A 23,861-nucleotide genomic window follows, 5' to 3' on the forward strand; every position below is an offset into this window, starting at 1 on the left:
CAACCAAGTGTAGCCTAGTTCATCATCATCATCCTTCGACTGTCGTCCAGATCGTAGATGCCACGTCTTTCCATCGGGACCTGTCAGCCATTGCTGCTCCCTAGCCTAGTTATTACAGCTCAAACAACATATCTATAATACCGGGGAGGATTGCTTGTAATAACTCTGTGGCTTTGACGCTATCTTAAAATGGCTGTAGGCCCATTTGGCAGTGCAGAAACATTATTGCCTCGATGCATTATCAAGCGTCAACGAGACACAGACACACACCTCTGCAGTGCTCGAAGTCTAAACTAAAAGTGAGTCTGTAAATTTTTCTCCAAACACCCTTGAATATGATTAGTGTGATTGTGATAATCTTACATTTCATATCACACACACACACCACATTAAGAACTCCTATAACTTTCACCAGGCGAGAAAAGATGATACTGAAATAATGAGAATATTTTATCCTGTGTTTGGTTAGGAACCTCACTGGTTGACATGAGGTATTGCCCGAAGTTCAAAGTGTAATATCACCTTTTGCCCGAGCGTGCGTCCTGTCTTAGCTGATCAGTAGAAATGTCTGCCCTGGCACGGAGACATGCTGAATCCACGGTAAGTCATAAATCTTACAGATTGCAGCTTTAAGTTAGTAGCTTCGACCCTCTGAGTCCTGCCCTGTCAGGCCCTGCCACCGTGTGATGCCGGCGCATGCTGCCGTCTTGCTCTCTAGAAGAATGATGCTTCCTCTAGTCTAGACCTGTGGGCCTGAAATGGTGGTTTGGACCTGGAAGGGTTTGGAAGAAATGGCCCGAGCGAGCCGTCCTCAGTTGACTGAGTGTCTTCTTGGCAGCGTTGTGGAAACAAAGTCACAATAATGCTCAAATGCGTGACAGGAGCACTAGAAATATACGGGTCCCCTGTTTTCCACTTCAGCCGCTAAGGCCGGCGGAGCGGTCGTAAGCCCCATGTCTGCCCGGGTGAATCATTGCCAGTCAGATCCACACGCTGATACAGGCAGGCTCATGCATACAGGCAGGCTCATCCATACAGGCGCACTGAGCCACTGACAGATAGTATACACTCACTCACGCAGAAAGACCCCACGGGCACGTCACACTTTCCAGAGAGAAGACAAAATGTAAAGCCTACTATCGATTTCTCTCAGGGCAAATTTGGCCCAGAGGCGTGTGTGTGTGTGACTGTGTGTGTGTGACTGTGTGTGTGTGTGTGTTTGCGTGCGTGCGTGTGTGTGCTCCTCTCTGTATAGATGTGTATGCACGTTAGATTATTTGTAATGCATGATTTATGCGTAATTGTGGACCTGTGTCGCACACTAAAATAACAGATCTATAGAAGCTCACACCGCTCTGCATTGCGTCGTGTTATGAGCTTGTTGATCGACTATTAGCGGTGCACGACACCTGTGTGCAACTGGATATAACTCAGGCTTAAGAAGGAGTCAGCGCTGTGTGGAGGTAGCGTACTCAGGGGTTTTAGTAGTGATGGAGGGCATGCCATGGACATGATCCGATTTAAATACTTCATCCTCCTTACTATGGGAATACGCCTGGAAAATCTCACCATTCACTACAATGGGAGATGTAGCCAGAGAGGAGAAAGACGAGAGAGGGAGTACACGATAGTGAAAGTTTAAAGGCAATATAGAAAATGAGATGGCTTTTGTTTGTGCCATACATTTCATGCCAAACGTGTGAACGCCATTCAAAGCAGCGCGTGTCTGCAGTGTTTTTAGATGGAGAGGGTGGATAAGGATGAAGGTACAACATTAAGGAGGAGATTAAGTACATTTTATTCTCTGTAATGAGCAGCAGTGAATGGTTGGGCTTGCCTTTAAATCATATGGTATATTGAAAGTATTCTCTGCCCTACTGCCTCTCTCTTCATCTCTCCCTCGATGCTTTTGTCTCATGTTTGCCCTTGTGGTGACTCTTCAACCCTCTCTCCCTCTCTCTCTCTCTCTCTCGCTGGCCATTTGCTCTCATTCTCCCATTTTCCATTTGGCAGTGTAAAGCAGGCTAATTAATGACCTGGCCTTCGTGAGGTACACTTGAGGGTCAGTGACCACCAGCGGAATTAAATCAGAGGACACATCATTGTCTGGGCCGAGAGCTGTGTGCATTGTGTTATGTAATATCTCTCTGTTCTTGAAAGATATGGCACGTCCTCTTGAGTCTGAATGAAACTGGAATCTGGCCAGCTCAGCTTTCAACACTGGGAGCTTAGACTCAAGCCTCTCCTTACATGTGGCATCAACAATTCGACATGCGTCTCATCAGTCATGACGATTCATCATTCTTTCCCCTAGATAGATTGTACTTTTTTCCCCCTTTTTTGTTTTCTTTTTTGAGGGACGCTAGCCCCTCCTATATACAGCTTTTGTCCCCACACGTCTCAATATTTGCCATTGACAATGAAAGGAGAATTTATTTTAAATATGACGTGGATTTGTGCCAACACAAACATTAAATGCAATTGACAATGAAGGGAAAATGTACGTCATACTGTATGTAGACGAGCAAATCGGCTAACTAATCACATAAATTCCATAAATTCCCCCATGGCTCTACAAGGCTTATACTTAGGCAACCTGGCAACAAAAATAAATCCCTTCCTGAGGCCTTTGCCTATTAAGGATGAGATCGTTACCTGTCAGAATAGCTGTTGATTACCTTGAGGGGTAATGAGACAGCTTTGAGTCCAGCTCTTGGTGTTTAGGTTTAGTGGAAGTGAATGTCCTTCCTCTGTTTCACTAGGAGGCCACTATGCTGTAATATACACATTCAGCGTGTGAACAAGTCATTAATCATTGAAGGTGATTGAAAATGTTGCGAGTGCTATCATGTCCATCGGTGTTTTGGGCTTGCAGAATCCTAATGCTACAGTATATTGCTGAAGGATATAATTCCACGCTCCCTCTAATCGCTATCCTGTATCTTAACCAATGTGGCGTGGAAACATTAACGGGCCGAGTGTGAACAGAGATGCACATTAAGATAAAAATGATGAGACACAGTACAGGCCATTAAACCTGATAATGAGAATATGTCACTTGTCTTGGATATCTCTGCCGTCAACTTTTGTGACCATGTGGCCTGTTAATTACTTCGTACAAATTCAGATTGTTGTTGTTGTTGTTTTGTTGTCTTTTTTTTTTTTTTTTTGTGAATTAGTGTCCTTTTTAGTGGTTACAGGGTGACCCGACGACATAAACCCTTCTAATGGGAGCAGTTAATGTCTCCTCTGTGATGTGGTGATGAGACTGTGTCTTAGGTTTAATGGGTCGGCCCCTCTGGGTGGTTGCCCTGTAACCAGATACTCTAAATGTGACGTCTGCTAATTTAAAGTCTGGTCATTTCAAGCTCATCGGCTCACAGCAGCATCGTTGGTTTGTAGTACTGTTGTACTGTACTGTACTGTTTGTATTCCTAAATGGTTACTTTTCAAAAAATGGGAGAAAAATAAAACGACTAGTTACTACAACAAATATTATATATGTTTTGATTGGTTCAATATTTACAAAACACAAACGCATAAATAACCACTTTCAAGCTGGCTATACCATTTTGGGCACATACCAGTCCAAAGTTATAGGTGAAAATCTGTTCACGACTGAGCTTGTGAGTTGCTAGATCGGCTATTTTTGCTACTCTTGTGCAATACTGTCATATGGAGACTTATAAAATAGGGTATGGAGGTTATACGCGTGACATCATCATCATACCTGGAAGTTATGTGGGAAAGATAAAGATAAAGAAAGCTTTATTGTCCATTACATTGACATTAAAATGGAAATTCATCTTTGGCAGTCAGTTACAACAATAAAACATTACAAAAAATACACAGGTGCATTAAAATACTATATAAAATGCATTCACATTAACACAGCAACAGTATATTTATTATTTAAAACGGTTATCACAAACGAAGTTTTGTAACCCTTCTTTTTAGCTAATTTTGCCCTAAGCCTCCTGCCCGATGGCATCAAGTCAAATTCAGAGTGAAGAGGATGGGTAGAATCATTGTAAATCTGAATTGCTTTTTTGGTTATGGACCGGTTGTATAAGTCCTGAAGTTGCAATCGTTTGTCTCCAATGATCTTACTTGCCTGGTTGACTACCTGGGTGAGCTTGTTTTTATCTCTAACTGAGAGATTCCCAAACCAGGACACAATGTTAAAAGTGAGAACACTCTCAGCGAGTGATCTATAGACCATGGTCAGGGTGTGTTTACTGGCATTAAAACCTCTCAGAGTCCTGAGAAGATAAAGCCGCTGCCTTGCCTTTTTGTAGATGTTATCTGCATTAGGTCTGAAAGGTGAGTTTATTGTCTATGGTCGTTCCCAGATATTTAAAGTCACTGACTTTAAATAATTTAAAGTCACTGACTTTAAATAGCCCTCTGCTCTTGACCCCCCTCCCAAGCACTGCTCCTTGGTCTTAGTGACATTAAGGTCAAGGAAGCTGCTGTCAAACCAGGTGGCAATACGGTTGATGTGCTGGGAGTAAGAGGGACTGGAAACGTCCTGCAGGCAGGCAACCTGCAGGGCCATGTCGTCAGCGTACTTTATGAGAGAGAAGTCTTTGTTGTTGTATTTCAACTAATTTGTGTATAGGGAGAATAACAGAGGGGATATAACGCACCCTTGTGGCACGCCAGTGTTTAGGACAAGGCAGTCAGACAGAGTGTTATTAATACAGACTCGCTGGGGTCTCTCTCTCAGGAACTCCCTAATTGTCGTTCAGGTCACACAGGCGTTTTAGGAGAAGATGGGGTTGGACCGTATTAAAAGCAGAGGAGAAGTCCATAAAACGTCTACTGAGTGCAAAAAAACCTACTCTCTGGCCTTGACAGCACACGCATCCAAACAGAAACGTTCTGATCTGATTGCATTAAATGATGTTAAACTCACTTTGCCAGTCAATTTTCCACTCACTTTATGCATGCGCAGGGCTGGACTGGGTCAAAACATTCGGCCCTGACATTTGGCCCAGACCGGCCCGCCACAACGGGCAAGCAGATAGCAGATACTCTACCTCTCCACAACAAACAAGCCCTAATACCACCACTTTTACACTGAAAAACACCCCTCCATGTGCCATTTCTTTTTTTAAAGCAAGAGGGGGCCAGAGAGAGAGCCATAAAGTAAGACAGAGTTACAAAATTGAGGGGGCAGAATAAAACAGCCCGGTCACGTGGTTCATGTAACTCGTCTGTCATTATAAAGCCCATAGACTTCAGGCCTTTGTCACTATTCGCCAATAGAAGTCTATGTAGAAGAGTCACCATTGGACTGGCCCCATGAAGTGAACGGAGTTGTCGTAACTCTGTCTTACTGTATGGCTCTGGCCTGGACTGCACATCAAGTGGCCAGTCCAGGCCTGTGCATGCGCATACCCTGTATTCATTTATGAAAGAAAACTGGGATGAAATCTGGAGATGGAAGGTTGTGAGGGCGATGATGCCTCCTGCTGATGCTGATCAAGCGCTGGATTTATTATAATTAGTGGTCAGAGAGGCAATTTCCTCTAAATTTAACAATTGCTTTTCATGGCTGAAGACTCCTCTTCACTCTTCTTGTTTACTGCATAAAGCAGAATAATCGTTCAAATCAAATCAAACTTTATTTCTAGAGCACATTTACAAAGACCAGAAGGTCAACCAAACAAAGCAACACAAATATTACACAGGTTAATTAGGTCATTGAAAGCCAGGGGGAAAATATGAGTTTTAAGTAAAGATTTAAAGGCCTCAAGGAGTGGGCAGACTTGATATGTAGGGGCAGACAGTTCCAGAAGTTGATATGTAGGGGCAGACGGTTCCAGAGGTTGATATGTAGGGACAGACATTTCCAGAGGTTGATATGTAGGGGCAGACAGTTCCACACGTTGATATGTAGGGGCAGACAGTTCCAGAAGTTGATATGTAAGGGCAGATGGTTCCACACGTTGATATGTAGGGGCAGACAGTTCCAGAGGTTGATATGTAGGGGCAGACAGTTCCAGAGGTTGATATGTAGGGGCAGACAGTTCCAGAGGTTGATATGTAGGGGCAGACAGTTCCAGAAGTTGATATGTAGGGGCAGACAGTTCCACACGTTGATATGTAGGGGCAGACAGTTCCAGAAGTTGATATGTAGGGGCAGACAGTTCCAGAGGTTGATATGTAGGGGCAGACAGTTCCAGAGGTTGATATGTAGGGGCAGACAGTTCCAGAGGTTGATATGTAGGGGCAGACAGTTCCAGAGGTTGATATGTAGGGGCAGACAGTTCCAGAGGTTGATGGGGGCAGACAGTTCCAGAGGTTGATATGTAGGGGCAGACAGTTCCAGAGGTTGATATGTAGGGACTGACAGCTCCAGACGTTGATAATGTAGGGGCAGACGGTTCCAGAAGTTGATATGTAGGGGCAGACAGTTCCAGAGGTTGATATGTAGGGGCAGACAGTTCCAGAGGTTGATATGTAGGGGCAGACAGTTCCAGAGGTTGATATGTAGGGGCAGACAGTTCCAGAGGTTGATGGGGGCAGACAGTTCCAGAGGTTGATATGTAGGGGCAGACAGTTCCAGAGGTTGATATGTAGGGGCAGACAGTTCCAGAGGTTGATATGTAGGGACTGACAGCTCCAGACGTTGATAATGTAGGGGCAGACGGTTCCAGAGGTTGATATGTAGGGGCAGTCAGTTCCAGAGGTTGATATGTAGGGGCAGACAGTTCCAGAGGTTGATATGTAGGGGCAGACAGTTCCAGAGGTTGATATGTAGGGGCAGACAGTTCCAGAGGTTGATATGTAGGGGCAGACAGTTCCAGAGGTTGATATGTAGGGGCAGACAGTTCCAGAGGTTGATATGTAGGGGCAGACAGTTCCAGAGGTTGATATGTAGGGACTGACAGCTCCAGACGTTGATAATGTAGGGGCAGACGGTTCCAGAGGTTGATAATGTAGGGGCAGACAGTTCCAGAGGTTGATGGGGGCAGACAGTTCCAGAGGTTGATATGTAGGGGCAGACAGTTCCACACGTTGATATGTAGGGGCAGACGGTTCCAGAGGTTGATGGGGGCAGACAGTTCCAGAGGTTGATATGTAGGGGCAGACAGTTCCAGAGGTTGATGGGGGCAGACAGTTCCAGAGGTTGATATGTTCTGAATTTAACGGGTAGCCAGTGGAGTGAGGCAAGGACGGGAGTGATATGATCACGCCTCCTCGTACCAGTGAGGAGGCGAGCGGTGGCATTTTGCACGAGCTGCAGACGTCTGAGGGCAGACTGGTCCATGCCTACATTCACTTACATTCACTTTCAGGGTGATTAACCACCTCGGTTAAACTCCCTGTCTGTGAATTATTGTCCACCTACCCAGATATTATCCCTTACATAGCGCATTACAATAATCGAGCCTTGATGAGATAAAGGCGTGGATGACCCTCTCAAGGTCCGGTCAGGAAAGGTAGCACATAATCCTGGCCACGAGCCTAAGCTGATTAAAAACTAGTTTTGATCACGGAGCTGATCTGGTTCTTGTCAAACATCACAAACAGATTTCTTTACTGATGAGTGGATATTAGCACTGAGGGGTGTCAAAGTGTCAAGGGAAGGTGCTGACTGTTGGCCGAAAATGATTACCTCCGTCTTACTTTCGTTGAGGGTGAGAAAACTATTGACCATCCAACTTTTAATGTCAGAGAGACAGTTGAGGAGTGGCTGAAAGGGCTCAGTGAGCAGACTATTGGTGTTTAAAGGAAGATAAAGCGTCTTGTTCTTAGTGAGCTATTTCTTTTTTGAGGGGCGCTAGGCAGCCCCTCCTACAGTATATTCAGCTATTGGTGTACAGTAGATTTCCGTCCTACACAAACATTAAATTCCCATTGACAATGAATGGAGAATTTTACGTCATAGTGTCTGAGCAAATCGGCAAAGTGTCTATTTAAGCTCATGATGATGTATTGTACGATGATAAGAGCGTCCCTCATTTCACTCGGGTGTGATTTTTATTTATAATTTTTTTTAAATGTATTTATACTAACATTTCGTGGCTCATCCCAGAGTTACGTTGCCGCGCACTATGGGAAGAAGGAAATTGCTGGAGTTGACTCCACATGTAGTAACAGATGGCTTATTAGTTATTATTATGTGTCCTTATTAGTGTAGTGTAGTGTAGTCAACACGTTATGGCTCGTACACACTGCCCGGTATTTGCTCCGATTATGCTGTCTGGGAGCTTTTTTGGCGCTGGCCGACAAAACCCCTGATCTGACGTTAAGCGGTGCCCAAAAGGTAGATCAGGATCTACCAGTATAGATCACAAAGGCTTTGCAGGTAGACCACATGACATGGCCATAAAAAAATATATAATTTAATAAAAAACGATTTTTGCATCTGCCACTTGAGATGACTTGATTGATTGACATCAAAAGGGCCTTTCAGCTCAAACACACAATGCATTACTTGTTGTTGCGTACAATCATCAGTAGCAAAGTCAAATACCAAAAATAAAAACCCTACCATTTCCCCCCCTCTATTTCCCATTCCATGTGCGTTTGTCTTATAGTTGCTCTGGCCTCTGTACTACTGCCACCTACCGTCCATTTATTGTATTACACAGTGGGTGAAAAAAACACACCCCTTAAGACTAAACCCCACCCATCAGAGGTGTGGCTTCCAGAGGTACCTTTGACATGAAAGGTACCTTTCAAAACCTATAGAAGTCAGCCTGGTACAGACGAAGGAGACACCACTGTATGTAGCCTATGAAAGGCTCCTCAATTACATTTTGTAACTATTTTCAGCAATGGGATGATAGTTTTATTTGGTGGGTATATGTTGTTGAGCTGGTCGTTTTGAAAGTAGCTCTCAAGTAAACAAAAGTGTGGGCACCCCTGGTATAGATGATTATATATATACCGGTATATTCATTCCGTCTGTAAATCCCTGTAGGCTGCCCACATATTGGTAGCCTATATTAGCCCAATATTGGCGTTACGCATTTCACTTGAATAATGTTGTGTGCGCACGTGCGCGTGCGGAGAAAGACAGAGTTATTTAATGAAACTCAAGATTATAACGTCTTGTATTGGTAGCCTATATTAGCCCAATATTGCCGTTACGCATTTCACTTGAATAATGTTGTGTGCGCGTGCGGAGAAAGACAGTTATTTAATGAAACTCAAGATTATAACGTCCTGTCTCGCTGCCGCGGCGCCGCCGTGTATAGCCTGCATGGCTATTCCTGTGTGTGTGTGTGTGTGTGTGTGTGTGTGTGTGTGTGTGCGCGTGCGCCGAGAGAGAGAGCAGGCGTGCTCCTGTCTCGCTGCCGCGGTGCTGCCGTGTATAGCCTGCATGGCTATTCCTGCGTGTGTGTGTGTGTGTGTGTGTGTGTGGCGTGCCGAGAGGGAGCAGGCGTGTATGTGTGTGTGCAAGCCAGGTGTGCGCGTGTGTGTGCAATGAAAAGTACTCGGCAGTATGGCTGGCAGGCGAAATAGCCAATGCGAACTGTGACTGTCTAAGGCACAAAACAACTATTGTCGAAGAACAATGTTGATGTAACTAAGAGATTCGCTGAGTGAGCTATATTTTTTATACAGAGATTTAGAAGGAATAAGCAAAATCGTGAGACGACAATTGCTCCTTCGGTGAGGTTGGGTCTCTGCGGACTGGACTCGGAGGAGATCAGATCCCAGCAAGCAGAGGGGGTGGGGCTGAGAGCTAGTGTGAAGGGTTTTCATTGGCTTGTGGGTTTGGGCACATCTTTTCATTGGCTTGTGCGCACATCTTTTCATTGGCTTGTGGCCACATCTTTTTCCCACGTGACAACTTTACACTTGTTATAATAGATAGTTTCAGTGATGTAAATAGGTTTTCAATGTAATGGGTCCCGGGACCCAGGGGTGGTCTTTTAGATGGGTCCCAGGGACATTGTATAAACGACGTTAGAGTACAGTACTGAGTACAGTATTGCATCCCAGGACCCTCGCAGGTTGACATGATTGCGTCCTTTCTCAATTTAGTGAGTCTAAGCATGCAGGATGCAGGCTATTTGTATCACTATAGTTTTATTTGTTTTCTTAGAAAACAAATGTATTTAAAAATGCAAATACTCTTAGTTCAGCTCAATAAGGCTGCATGCGGACTGCACTTGTAAGCCTGTGGCCCACACCTACTTTCATACTTAGTGAGGGTCTTGGGAAGGAAGGGTCATGAAGCTGTTCTGCACATGCTGCTGATGAAGACGAGTTTTCACTGACTCAGCGAAGGTCCTAACCCTATCTCAGGTTAACGATCCTTTGCACTCTCTCTCTCTCTCTCTCTCTCTCTCTCTATTCATATGTTAGACCTGAACCGTGTCACTGCTAATGACAGTATGTGAAAACATAATGCTTGCTAATTGGCATAGGCTGAATGAAGGAGGGAGTGCGGTGGGATCCAGTGTCAGTACAAAGGCATAGTAATTTCAGACAAAGCTTGTCATTAGGACAATGTGGGCTGGCCATCCGCTAGCTGTGTTGGCCCTAGCCTCGAACAAGGGCGAGAGAGAGAGAGAGAGAGGGTTGTCCTCTCCTTTAGTGTTTAGCCCATGAAGCAAGCTAACGCCAGGGCTCCACCGGGCGCGTTGCGTCTCCGTCGCGTGCGTCAAAAAACGAACCGGGCCATTTTAATGGTGACGGAGACGCGACGCAACGTGGGCAGTGGAGCCACCCTTTATTGATTAAAAAGGGAACATACGGTGACGGAGACGCGACGCTGACGCGCCCGGTGGAGCCCCGGTGTAATGCTTCAGAAGAGTCACTGACATAGTGACACATCATAAGGCCTATGATATGGCAACCATTGGCAACGGTGCCGACGTTCGCACAGGGGAGGGTGATGACTCTCTATGTACATTCATTCAAACTCCTAACTCTCACTGGAGAGAGAGTCTAAAGCCCTAACCACCCCAAAGGGTCGAGACGGTTATAGCGTTGTCCCAGCGTGATGAGATATGTCCTGTTGCACGTTGACCCACATCGTCCCAACTTGTCCCAAGTGAACACATGGGAATTCGACGGCCCAAACCACACCAAAGGGTCACCATGCAACTCCTTGCAAACGTTTGTTCCCAAGGAGTTGCATGGTGGTGTACAGCCTATGGACAATCAAAATCAGTGGGAAATATTTCATTTTGATATCATGTCACAATTAAACTCACTGTTTATATAATGGCACACTGCCTATCAAGGCATTTTGAACTTGGCACTGCATGTCAAAAAGGCTGCCAACCCCTGTCATAATACACAATACACATCATTTAATACACACAAACCCTTCCATTCATTAATATTAATTAATCGCTGGTGGAATCCATCTCGCCGCACACACTCCACCCCCACCTCACCGCCTCTTTTTAATCTTCTCGAAGAAATGAAAGTCTTTTGTGAACATTAGGGGCGACATTATTGTGCCAACTGCTCTCCACGTCTAACAGATTTGGAGGTAATATTTCGCCATTGCAGCCTCTTTTTTTTACGTAACACCTTTTTGTCTTCTCTTTCCCTGCAATTTCCTGGTGTATAGTGTGGTGAACTTGAGTGAAAGATTAAACAAAATGGAGGAGAGAGTGAGGCATGTGAAGAAGGGGAGAGGAACGACGCTTCTAATCAGAACCAAATTCCCCCAACGTTTCCCTCCTTGTTTACTCTTTTCTTGTGTCTTATGATCCTTTCTCCCTCCTCTGTGTTGTTGGCGCTGTTATTGTTTGCCTCGGAATGGGCTCTGAAAGTATCTAAACATCTGTGGGCAATCTAGGAATATAATGTAGAGCGCTTTTGATAAAAATGTGATTGTATCACAAAGTGTGAATGATGATCTCAGCAGGCGCCATGCTTATTGTTGTGGGGGATAGAGAGACTTGGAGAATGAGAGAGAGAGAGAGAGAGAGAGAGAGAGAGAGACAGACAGAGAGACACAGCGGTGAAGGATAGACAGTTAGAAAGTTTGACAAGCAATTTTTAAGTCTTTTGGCAGTGGATATATTCAGCCATCAGCTGAAATTGATAAAGGAAACACCATTATGATGTTGGGAGCTACCCATTATGGGCCTGTTTAAAGAAATCTGGATTAACTAATCCAGTATTTAAGCCAAAACCAGGCTTGTTTAATCCTGTTCTGTACAGCCTGGTTTATTCTGTTCACTAAAGCCAAGCGAGGCTTAGAATGGGCGGATTTATCGAGGCAGGATCATAAAGCCCGGCTGAATGCACAGACTGGCTTTTCCTCACTAGACCCATTCAGTTGAGCACAGATTTACTGATCCTTAATAGTTGCATTACTGCCCCCTTCTGTATATCTTAGTATCTTTACTAATCTATTCCAGACTTACTGATACAAGGACTTATATCAGTAATATATATATTATATTGATATTGTAGCATAGTGATATTTGATATTTGAGCGCAGTTTGCCGGCCACTGCTACAGAGCTTACAATGAGGTTATATCTTCCCTTCTTCTCTGGAGTCTTGCCTCAGGGCGGACCAGAGGTAGAAAGCTGTCGTTCCCTGATGTCATCGCTAGGGATACATGCTTCAGTAGGCAGGAACTGGGGGTGGCAATGAAGGACTGGTGCTTCAGTAGGCAGGAACTGGGGGTGGCAATGAAGGCATTGTGGAATACATGATCTCGACCGCAGTCGAAAAATGATGATGATGATGATGAGTGATATTTGGCCATAACTCCCTCCTCTGAGGGAGCTACCTTTGGGGAAGGGGGTTGTTGCCCAGACTGGTGAACCGTGGGTCATGGGATCTGATCCTGACTTGGGGCGATGCACTTCTTGGCCGTTGGTGCGTGAAATGTTACAATGGTAAATATGTTGTATAACATTTAGTACAAAAAAATAAGGGGTTGTATTTGATTCTTCTTAACAACTTGCACCACCGCAAACCTATTCTGGGGGAACATTTACCAAAAGCTGATCTACAAGCTCACAAGCTGTCATGAGGTTTGCAACCCATATGGTTCTTTGATTTTGTATAGGGCTTAAATTAGTTCTTCAATTGCAATGTACCAATATGATGTTTTAATGCAGACTGAGGCAACATAAACCCATCATAATTGAATAAGTGTGGGCAAAAACGTATTGGTTTGTAATTAGATTGACTGCTTTAATGAACAGTAAAGACATCAGGATTAGGTTAGACCTGGCTGTTAGCCTGGTCCCGAGCAGGCTAAGTCCACAGCATTAGTCCATGGTAACTAGTGTGGCATTGCTTTAATAAAACAGAATCAAGCCTCAACATATCCAGGTTAACTAACTAAATTAATTTAATAATTTTTGAGTGGTGCAACCACTCCCTTACTGAGCTGTGTGTGTGGCTGGCTGGTTAGCTGGCTGGGTAGCTGGCTGGGTGGGTATGAGCACGAAAATAGCATGGTTGTTTTTCACCACCTGTGCGCAACCTAACACAAACACACACTTGCATATTAACTGTATATATGATGATTTAGGGTGTGCCAGTACAGTACAGTACTACAGTGACAGTACAGTACAGTAGAGGGAGCCCCACACGGTAACTCTGTCATTTCTCAACCGTTTCGGACGTGGGGCAGCTTGCCGGAATCGGCCCGACCCCCTGGGCGCGTTCCTGGGGGTCTGGATGTTCCGGGGACCCCCCCAGGGACTCCCCGGGGACCCCCAGAGACCCCCACATGGTAACTGTCATTTCTCTACCGTTTCGGACGTGGGGCGGCTCGCCGGAACTGGGCCGGCACCCTGGCCGTGATCCTGTGGGTCTGGATTTTCTTCTTCACACAATGCACACCTGTCTCCATTATGTTTGTGCTTCTGGAACAGCCTCAAAGGAAAGCACTTATTGCAGGCAAGAGAGCAAATGTGAGGTAGAAATATTGAATGTACAGTGAAGACAATAGAGAGAGAACAAGAACAAAACGGGAGAGATAACCAGTGCCGTGTGGAAAACAAACAGTCTTGATCCTGAAGCATTGAACTGTACAAAGAGACAAGGGGTAGTGTTGTGAGCATAATTGGAGAGAGGGAGGGAGAGAGGCATCCCATTCTCATCCACAGATTGTATCATTTTGAAGCTTTTTCAAGCAAATCGGCATCGGAATTATTTAACCAGCGAAGATAATGAATGCTGATTGGATTGACAAAGCTTCACTACTATGCCCAAACGTACCCTTTCACATCTGGAACTGGAAATCTCCAGCGGCGTTTGTTTTCGTGGCATATATTTAAAATTGCCAAACTGGACCACGGCCACGTCACTGTGACTCGGACATAACCATAAACAAACCCTATGTGATTATGAGTACTAATGTTAAATGCTGTTAACCCATTCTGACCTGAGATCAGATTCATACGAGGTTTCCGCCGGACAAACACTGGGTCTGATGAACCCATTCTGACCTGAGATCAGATTCTAAAAACGTCAGTCGCTCTTCGATTTTTCAAAAATAGCAGACCTACAAGCTCGTATCGCGCCACTCGGTGGCGCGATATGAGCTTGTAGATCTGCTATTTTTAAATAGCTAAAGCATAACATGATTCTGACACCAAAATGGGTGCCCGGTCAGAATGGGTTAAATACTCTCTCCATTAAGTCATACACGTATGGTGCTGAAGCCTGCTCGAGTAGTGGCCGAACGAGAGCTTAAATTGTGTAACACAGCCTTGAGGAGACGTTAACAAAGGAGTCTATTGAACACCAGAGGAGTGTCCTCTCCAGATGTGAAGTGTCCTTGCACGCGCGATATGGATTGAACGTGTCGATGTGTGGCGAGTTGAGGAGATGAGAGGGTGTTGAGAGAGACCAGCAGGGTGGAACTACATGAACGCTGTGGGTTTCACCACGTGTCCCATTTCAATCCGTCTAACCACAGAGCAGAACACCTGGACAGGTGGCTGTCCTACTCCTGGCACATCTCTGCCTGGCAATCCAGCACCAGACAGTAGAGGTGCTCCGATCAGGTCTTTCAATCGGCCCATACCAATACCGATCTTGTACGCAAGGGGAACCTTTTCAAAACCCACATCAAAACTGTTCATGTGTGTGTGGGGAGGAAGGGGAGAATGTTTAGGCCCGGTCACAAAGATGCAAAAGAATATTATACTTTATCTGACTGGCTTTTATACCACTTTTAAATGATTGGTTTATCCAGATCAGGTAAATTCCCGATCACCGATCAAGTCATTTGGAGTGAATACCGGGCCGGTCACGATACCAAACGGCCTTGCCGGGATCAGCAGTGGCGTGCACAGACATTTAGAGGGGCAGGTGCTCAAGTGAAAAAAAGGGCACCTTGTGCAGCACATTTTGGGGCGGGAACCCATTTTGGTGCTTTAGCTATTGAAAAATAGCAGATCTACAAGCTCAAGCCCATGTCACCATGGTCCACACACAAATTGCCAAAAGGGCAGGGGGTGCTCTAGCACCCCCTAGTGTCTATCTGTGCACGCCACTGGGGATCAGTAATGTTCTGATGTTGCTGCAGAACCTCAGTGCTGCTCTGGAGATGCCAGAGTTGATACTGTAGTGTAGGATGTTGTTTCTCAGTCTCCAAAACTTCTCTGGGTGTTTTAGGCCAATGCCCCGTTCTCATCTGAGTCTCAGGCGTAGCACCACCTGCTGCCTGCATTCCCAGTTTTCAATTTAATATGGAGCCCAGATGAATATAGTGTATTGCTTATTTGATAATGGGCCAGATAACATTCTGGTGATAGTTTGGACTTAGTCTCTCAACTCTGCGCAATGTACCCGGGGGGTCGGGCTGAGGTGTCTGTTTTGGGGCTTCAACAACAATAGTGTTAAGCCATGGATCAATAGCATGTGAGGGCCAGGCCTCGATGCTCGGTAATGAAATGTTCTCTCGCTCCCTTCCTCTCCTGCCTTTCTCCGGAGGAGCTGAACAGCAGAAGGTTTGATAACGGACTGAGTCACCCACACGGTTTCACCCGACCTGCCTTTTAATAGCAGTGCAGAGAGAGGAGAAACATGGATATGCATGGAAACACACGCAAGCATGCACGTGTGCACACCCTGCATAGATCCAGCTCCAAAGAACTAAACGTTTCTCTCTTTTGCCCTTTTATCTTCTCTCTTCATCCTTTGTTTCGTTCTCTATTCATTTTTCTATTTCTCTGCCAACTTTGTGTGTGTGTGTGTGTGTGTGTGTGTGTGTGTGCGTGTGCGTGCGTGCGTGCGTGCGCGCCCACTGAACCGTTCATGCCAAATGTCTTTCATCAATATTTTTCACACTTCGTGAATTGATAATCTATGTTCTCAGTAATGCCACCCCTCCATATTTAGGCAAAACTGACATTATCAGCAACATAGACTCCATCTTGTCTTTCTCCCCATGCTCACTCTCTCCCCTGTGTCTCTCGTCCTCCAGAGTCAGGCCATGCGGATCGTGCGGACGGTGGGCCAGGCCTTTGAAGTGTGCCATAAACTCAGTCTGCAGCATACACACCAGAGCGCCGATGGACAGGAGGACGGCAACAGTGAAAAGATATGCAATGAGATCACAGGTACTCGTGTGCACACACGCACACACACACCATTTTCACATGCACACAATATCTCACTTTCTTGCTCTCTCTCTCTCTCTCTCTCCCTCTCGCATGAGCGCGAGTCTAACTTCAAAAGGGTACACTTAGAAGTTCTCCATAACTACAGGCATGGCTGGAGACCTTTTGTTGAACGCGGTTCACTTCAAAGTGAATCACTGTCACTGTTATCACTCTACCCCGAAGGGGGCGGTTTGGAGAAGTGCTCTTCTAATTTCCTTTGCAGCTGTTAGACGATTTAAAATGTGACCTTTTGCAGTTGATTGATAGGCATTTCTATTTGGTGACAACAGCATGCTCATTCATTTGAGATGGAGCAGGCTTCAGTGGATGTGCAGACATAGTGGAGTGACTATGCAAGATAACAGTGGAATGCACTCATGAAACATCATTTTAAAAGTGTCTACCCGCTATAGACATATCGACCTCATATCTCCTTATTTCAATGGGTTTTTTTTGGGGGGGGGGGGGGGGGGGGAATGAATGCCCTACTTCATTATACTAGTGTCACCCAAACTCACAACGTGTCAGAAAACTGAAAAGTATTAGCAAGAGCTTGTGACTTAATAATAACTCCATTGGATCCATTGGGAAACAAAAACTTTCTGACAAGTAGTAGTTTTGGACATCCAAGGTTTCCGCCTGACACCAAGGATATGTATGTTCATGTATGCACCTCTGGCTCGCCGGGGTGCATACTTAGTTTAGACTAGTCATTGGTGCCATCACACTATCTACAGTACACACTCTACAGACCCAGACTATGCAGACTCCTCTTCTAGCGTAGTGATTCTCAAGCGGTGGGATTCTGTGGGGGGGGTCCCCAGATGACAGAGAACTGGGAGCACTGGGAATCAATTAGGAGCCAAGCAGGCTCTTATATGGATGCTAATTTATTTTGTGCTAATGATCCTGGTAATGGAAGGAGAAGGGCATGCAGGAGTTGGAGATTAGAGCAGAGCTCTCTGAATATTTGAATAATGATAAAGTGCTTCACCGCTTAGGAATCAGACAAACTTAAGCCGTGATGACAAAATAATAGTGATTTTCTACAACAGTGGTTTTCAACCCTTTTTATATCTAGACCGTTATTCATTTTGTATTTGAGAAATAGCCAATAATGCACTTTTGCACAAAATAACACCTGGACCTCTTTGGTGAGGACGTACAGTAACAACTACAAATAAAGGTAAGAAAGCCTTCTAGCATGGAATTCTCCTCGTAAAACATTTTTGTCCTTACAGTATTCAGGCGTCTGAAGAACAGATGCCAGAAAGAAGGTCCTTAATTGACTGCAATGTTGCGCATGACTAAAACTATTTTTTCTTTAATGAGCAAGCGAAGACCGCGTGTGGGATTTTTTTGTTCTTTGCTCGCATAAAGTACTTTACTGGTGGGCGTAAAAGCATCTAAAAAGGTGAAAAGCCTGGAGGATTTCACGGTATGCAAACAACATTAAATGGCATTAAATTAAATGCTCCAGAAAGCCATTTGTCTGAAGGTGGTATTAGTAGGCCTGTGAGACCGTGCGGCTAATGAAGTTGGTCTGAGGCTTTAGTTTACTTACTTTACTTTATTTGTTTATTTCGACGGGACGAGCATATTCATGAACATTACAACCAAATGTAACGTAAATACACCGGAATTAGCGAATATGCTAAATTTCATCCATAGTCCCCACAGTGAAGCACACTACCGGTACATTATGAGACAAAGCAAAACATATATACATATAATGTACAAGAAACAAGGTAAAAGCTGCATTTTTAAAGGGCAATACAGAATTGTAAGTAAAGTAACTTCTGTAAACCGGGAGCGGGCCGCCCCCCTGGGCGCGTTCCTGGGGGTCTACTCTGGAGGTTCCGGGGACCTCACCGGGGACCGCGACACGGTAACTCTGTCATTTCTCAAAGATGTTTTCCAAAACAAAATCTAAGTACAGTACAAAGCACAGTACACTACAATACAGTACAGAGCACAGTGCAGTACAGTAACTATAACAATACATGTATAGTTGCAACGCTCAGTTCACACAGGTGTGCTTTTTAGAATGTACAAGGGGAAAGGCAAGGCTGAGACTGCTGAGAGAGTAGCCTGAGCTAACGTGTTAGGTTTCTGGTCTAGAGGGGCGGGTCGCGGCTCAGATTTGCGCACGCCCTGATTGGATCTCATCGATCTGTCCGTCACCCCCGGCCCCTCCTCTCCCCCCTAGTGCAGCGCTACGTCACATCATTTGGAGCGACGCCCACCCGGAAGGGTTGACTCCCACTTTTAGACCAGAGCGGCCAATGCGTTCCTCCAGGCTTTCAATTTTTGCACCAACAAAAATGAAAGCCTGGTACCGAGGCTACTGAGAGAGGTGAGGTGAGCACACCTCTCTCTCAAAGGGAAAGCCTTAGGGTATCTGGTGGTACAGTCACTAATGACCAGTATAAAGTTGTCCCCTGCTATAGGCCTGTTACAGTGATTACATAAATGGGGCCAATTGCAATTAGTTGAGATAATCTCCATTATATTTTTGCATAATCGTCAATCATTTCCATGTTGAAAAATGTCCATATATTTTTCAAAAATGATCAACTCTGATCAACTGTTTCCACTATTTTGTATTTTTTGTAAAAAAAAATATATAATTATAAAAAAGAATGAATTGTGTCAGTGATTTGTAAACAAATTATAACGTTCCAATGGACAATTGGGGGGGGGGGGGACAATTAAATTGTTAATCGCAATTATTTGTGTGACAATGAATCTTAAATGTTAATGGTGACAGCCCTATGCCTTCCCTATAGCTCCTCTCCACTGGGCCCACTAGGTCTGTTCATACTGACTATGTTCAAATGGAGTACAGATCACAGGCAGTGGAGCGAGAGGTATACAGGGGCAGTATCGTAGCTGTGCTGATGTCAACAGGCATTGTGGAAGGGGTTTCGCAATACCCCTTGACTTGGCTGTACTGTATACACGCCTGACCAATACAAACCTTTTGGAGAGCCACATGATGGTATTCATGAAGCCTATACACAAGGGATCGTGTGACCTTTCCTCAAAGAATCCTCTCTGCAAGGACTCGAAGGGCCCTTTACTTTCTCATTTAAAGCAGTGCACACATGTGAAGGGCCCTTTGCTTTCTCATTTAAAGCAGTGCTGCACGTGTGAAGGGCCCTTTGCTTTCTCATTTAACGCAGTGCACACATGTGAAGGGCCCTTTGCTTTCTCATTTAACGCAGTGCACACGTGTGAAGGGCCCTTGGCTTTCTCATTTAAAGCAGTGCACACATGTGAAGGGCCCTTGGCTTTCTCATTTAAAGCAGTGCACACGTGTGAAGGGCCCTTTGCTTTCTCATTTAAAGCAGTGCTGCACGTGTGAAGGGCCCTTTGCTTTCTCATTTAAAGCAGTGCACACGTGTGAAGGGCCCTTGGCTTTCTCATTTAACGCAGTGCACACGTGTGAAGGGCCCTTGGCTTTCTCATTTAACGCAGTGCAAACGTGTGAAGGGCCCTTTGCTTTCTCATTTAACGCAGTGCACACATGTGAAGGGCCCTTTGCTTTCTCATTTAACGCAGTGCACACGTGTGAAGGGCCCTTTGCTTTCTCATTTAAAGCAGTGCACACGTGTGAAGGGCCCTTTGCTTTCTCATTTAACGCAGTGCACACGTGTGAAGGGCCCTTGGCTTTCTCATTTAACGCAGTGCACACGTGTGAAGGGCCCTTTGCTTTCTCATTTAAAGCAGTGCTGCACGTGTGAAGGGCCCTTTGCTTTCTCATTTAACGCAGTGCACACGTGTGAAGGGCCCTTTGCTTTCTCATTTAAAGCAGTGCTGCACGTGTGAAGGGCCCTTCGCTTTCTCATTTAAAGCAGTGCACACGTGTGAAGGGCCCTTTGCTTTCTCATTTAAAGCAGTGCTGCACGTGTGAAGGGCCCTTTGCTTTCTCATTTAAAGCAGTGCACACGTGTGAAGGGCCCTTGGCTTTCTCATTTAACCCATTCTGGGCGGGAACCCCTTTTGGTGTGTTAAAGCTATTGAAAAATAGCAGATATACAAGCTCATAGCACGGCACCGAGTGCCACAATATGTTGTACAACATATTTTCAGATGGGGGTCGTCGGCCGATGTCATGTAGATTTGGGGGTCCTTGACATGAATCGTCCTCAGCTGTAAATGGGTTAAAATAGTGCACACTGCACACGTGTGAAGGTCAAAGGTCAGTGTATGTGCATCTGGAAGCTCTTGTTCCTTCTGCTCTGTTGACTGCAGCATACGTAACCCAAACCACTTGCCGTTTGTCTCTCCAATGACAATTACTATTTATGAATTTAGTGGGCGCTCTTATCCAGAGTACAAGATCGGATTAAAATTACATTAGCCGTTTAGGGTGGCTGTGGCTCAGGAGGAGCGGGTCGTCCAATGATCCCTGGTATCGGCGGTTCGAATCCCGGCTCCTCCTCCTGGCCACATGTCGAAGTGTCCTTGGGCAAGACTCTGAACCCCACATTGCCTCCAATGAGTTGGTCGGTGTGAGCTCGCCACCATTGGTGTGTGACTTAATTGTCTCACTTTGAATAATGCAGGGCTCTGATTGGTCACCCACAACTCTCTCCAATCTCCCCAGGGAATTTATTTTCCTGTGGCAGATTCTGGTTTCAAGGTTAGGCTGTTACATCCCTAATAGGTGGTCTACGGGGGGGTAAAAAGACAGCAACATATATCTAGTGATGGGGGGAAACTGATGGATGAAGACAATTCAATATTTCCAAAAATAAAAATATTTCCAAAAAATGAAAAAATGAAGGTCCAAACATTAACAAAAACCGACAGTGGCAAGAAATCAATTAAACAAAAACAATCTGAACCAAGAAACAATCTAATCTGAACAAACCAAACATGATCCTACTAACTACACTAACGATGAAACAAAATGAAGATCCCACTCCCTTGGGTCCTCTGCGATACACACACCAAGTTTAAAGTTGATCGGTCTGACGGTTCTTGAGATATACGGAACAGACCCACAGATACAGAGATTATTTCTAGATGTATGAAAAATATTCACGCCAAAAACAAAAATAAATCACACCCGTGTGAACTGAGTGGTGCAACTCCCCTCCCCCCCTCCTCCTCTCTCTCTCTCATTAGCAGGCAACAGTGCTGCACTGTCTCTCTCTGTTTCTGGCACAACAGCGCCCCTACTGGTACTAATAGTCATACTGGTGCTCACAGTCACATAGGTGCATGGGTGGGTGGGTTAACGTCACATAGATATGCGGACAACACTCAAAAAATCATAATATGTTTGGGATTTATTTCCTTGTGCGTGCCAGTGGTTTGCGTTCCTAGGAGCCAAATCAATGGCAAAAATGTTGGATGCAGCCGGGTCATTAAAACCCACTGAGCAAAAATGTAGGAACAACTTTGGACTCATAAATTGACAAAATAAGTGGAAAAGTAATGCTTAGCATTTGTTATTAGAAGGCTAAACCCCTGGAGGTTGAACCATCTTGTTTTCAAGTGGGTCCATCCATTTCTCTAGGCCTATTCCACATATTTTATTTGCCTTTCATGGAGCATTTCTAAGGGGGAGAGAGAGGGAGCACTGGAGCAGGAACATGCTGGAAGCAGGTGGATGGCACAGGGACAGACTATTAGAGAGCGGAAGGGGGGAGCGGAGGGCAGTCCCTGTAGCAGGACAGGAGGGGAGGGGGTAATGAGCGGAGGACGGGGCTGGAAGCAGAGTAGCAGGGCAGAGGTTGCGGTTCTGACAAGGGGGGCGTACTAAGCCGGGGGATTTGACAATGAGGGAAGAAGGGAGAAGCCGTACTGAGAGAGAGGCACTACTGTACAGTACAGAAGGAACATTTAACGCCCTTTCTGAATACTTTTATCAACCCGTGGAGGAGGTAATCTCATCTCTGATCCACCAGGTGATGTATTCACTGTTACGCCTCTTAGCAAATTGCAAGTGACAACAAGTAAGGGAAGAAAATGTTTCTTCTTCGTGCCAATGGTGTCAGCTGAGAAGAAATTGCCCACTTTTCTAGTCAGAGAGCAGGCGATTAAAGTCAAGTCAAATGTACCCCTAAAGCAGATTTAAAAACAACTCTCATTGAAGTGCTGTATACAGTTTTGAGACTAGATTAAATGGAGCCATGAGGCACAGCTGGCAGGGAGGAGAATGCTGTGCCACAGTCTAGGTCAGGGGTGTCAAAACTCAAAATGCTGAACCGAAGTCGGCCCACGAGATGATTTTCAGAAAAATTAAAACGTACTACTTCATATAGACGTTGTAAATTTGGATTTTAGTTTTAGTCATAGTCTTTTGAATAGTTTTCATTTAGTTAGTCACATTTTAGTCACCTGGAATGTTTTAGTGATAGTCTAGTTTTAGTTGACTAAATATACAGTTGATTTGTTGATTTGTTTTGATGCCTTGGTGCCGTTGTAATGGCTGATTTTACACTTGGTAATATGCTTAAAATAGCCGATCTACAAGCTCACAACGTGTCGCGATGCCACACGTTGTGAGCTTGTAGATCTGCTATGTTAAGCATGCAAGTGTAAAATTACTTGTCTTTTGCTTATATTGGATTATATTTGTCCACTAGTCCCTTCCTAACATTTTGTTAAAATATATTTAGTTTTAGTTTTAGTCATCATAGCTTAGTTTTCATTTAGTTTACATTTAATTTTCGTCAGTGAAAAAAGGTAGTCGACGAACATTTTCCGTCATAGTATTAGTCGAAACACACCGCCAGGACTCCATCTATGTCCTCATTCACAGTAGTACAGCACTCAGTATTACCATTTACCTGTTAAACTGATAACAGACTTTTCTGCTGTGGTTCAAAATGCTGTCCAATTAAACTTGAATAGTCAACCTTTGTCAATATTTCTTTTACTTTACTTGATTTTTCTTCTAGGAGTTCAGCTGCAAATATACGTGTTTCATATGCTCCCAACAACTCGCTTTTGCAAAGGAATGTAACATCAAACAACACGTTGCACAGAGAAAGATATCTATGCGGGAGTACGTGTTCCGTATTCACCAAAAGTTGGGAAACTCACAATGAAGCTGTCAAGAAAGGCCAGTTCTAGCTACTGCACCAAAGCCATAATTTCCGAGGGGGGATTCGTCAAAGTATGTATGCTGGCAATGGCTGAGTTTAGTATGTTCTGAGAAGAGACGGGCGTTTCCTGCCAAAAATCAACTTATCAAGGAATACTATGGCAGAGAGAATTTGAACCGACAACAAAAAAACGAGTTATTGTCTTCTCTGTTGCAGTTGATTAGAGCACT

At 44.8% G+C, this 23,861-nt stretch overlaps 1 protein-coding gene across 3 annotated transcripts in view; it reads left to right on the forward strand.

Annotated features, from left to right (window-relative positions):
* nos1apa (nitric oxide synthase 1 (neuronal) adaptor protein a) overlaps window positions 1-23,861 on the forward strand; it is a 210,436-nt gene that overhangs the window by 106,505 nt on the left and 80,070 nt on the right. For all 3 annotated transcript variants that reach the window (XM_083767702.1, XM_083767703.1, XM_083767704.1), the window contains one exon: window positions 16,390-16,525. In XM_083767702.1, the coding sequence (XP_083623828.1) occupies window positions 16,390-16,525 (136 nt within the window). The remainder of the gene's footprint in view (window positions 1-16,389; window positions 16,526-23,861) is intronic.

Source organism: Protomyctophum parallelum (genome assembly GCF_964188405.1).
Source record: "Protomyctophum parallelum genome assembly, chromosome: 6".
NCBI lineage: Eukaryota > Metazoa > Chordata > Actinopteri > Myctophiformes > Myctophidae > Protomyctophum > Protomyctophum parallelum.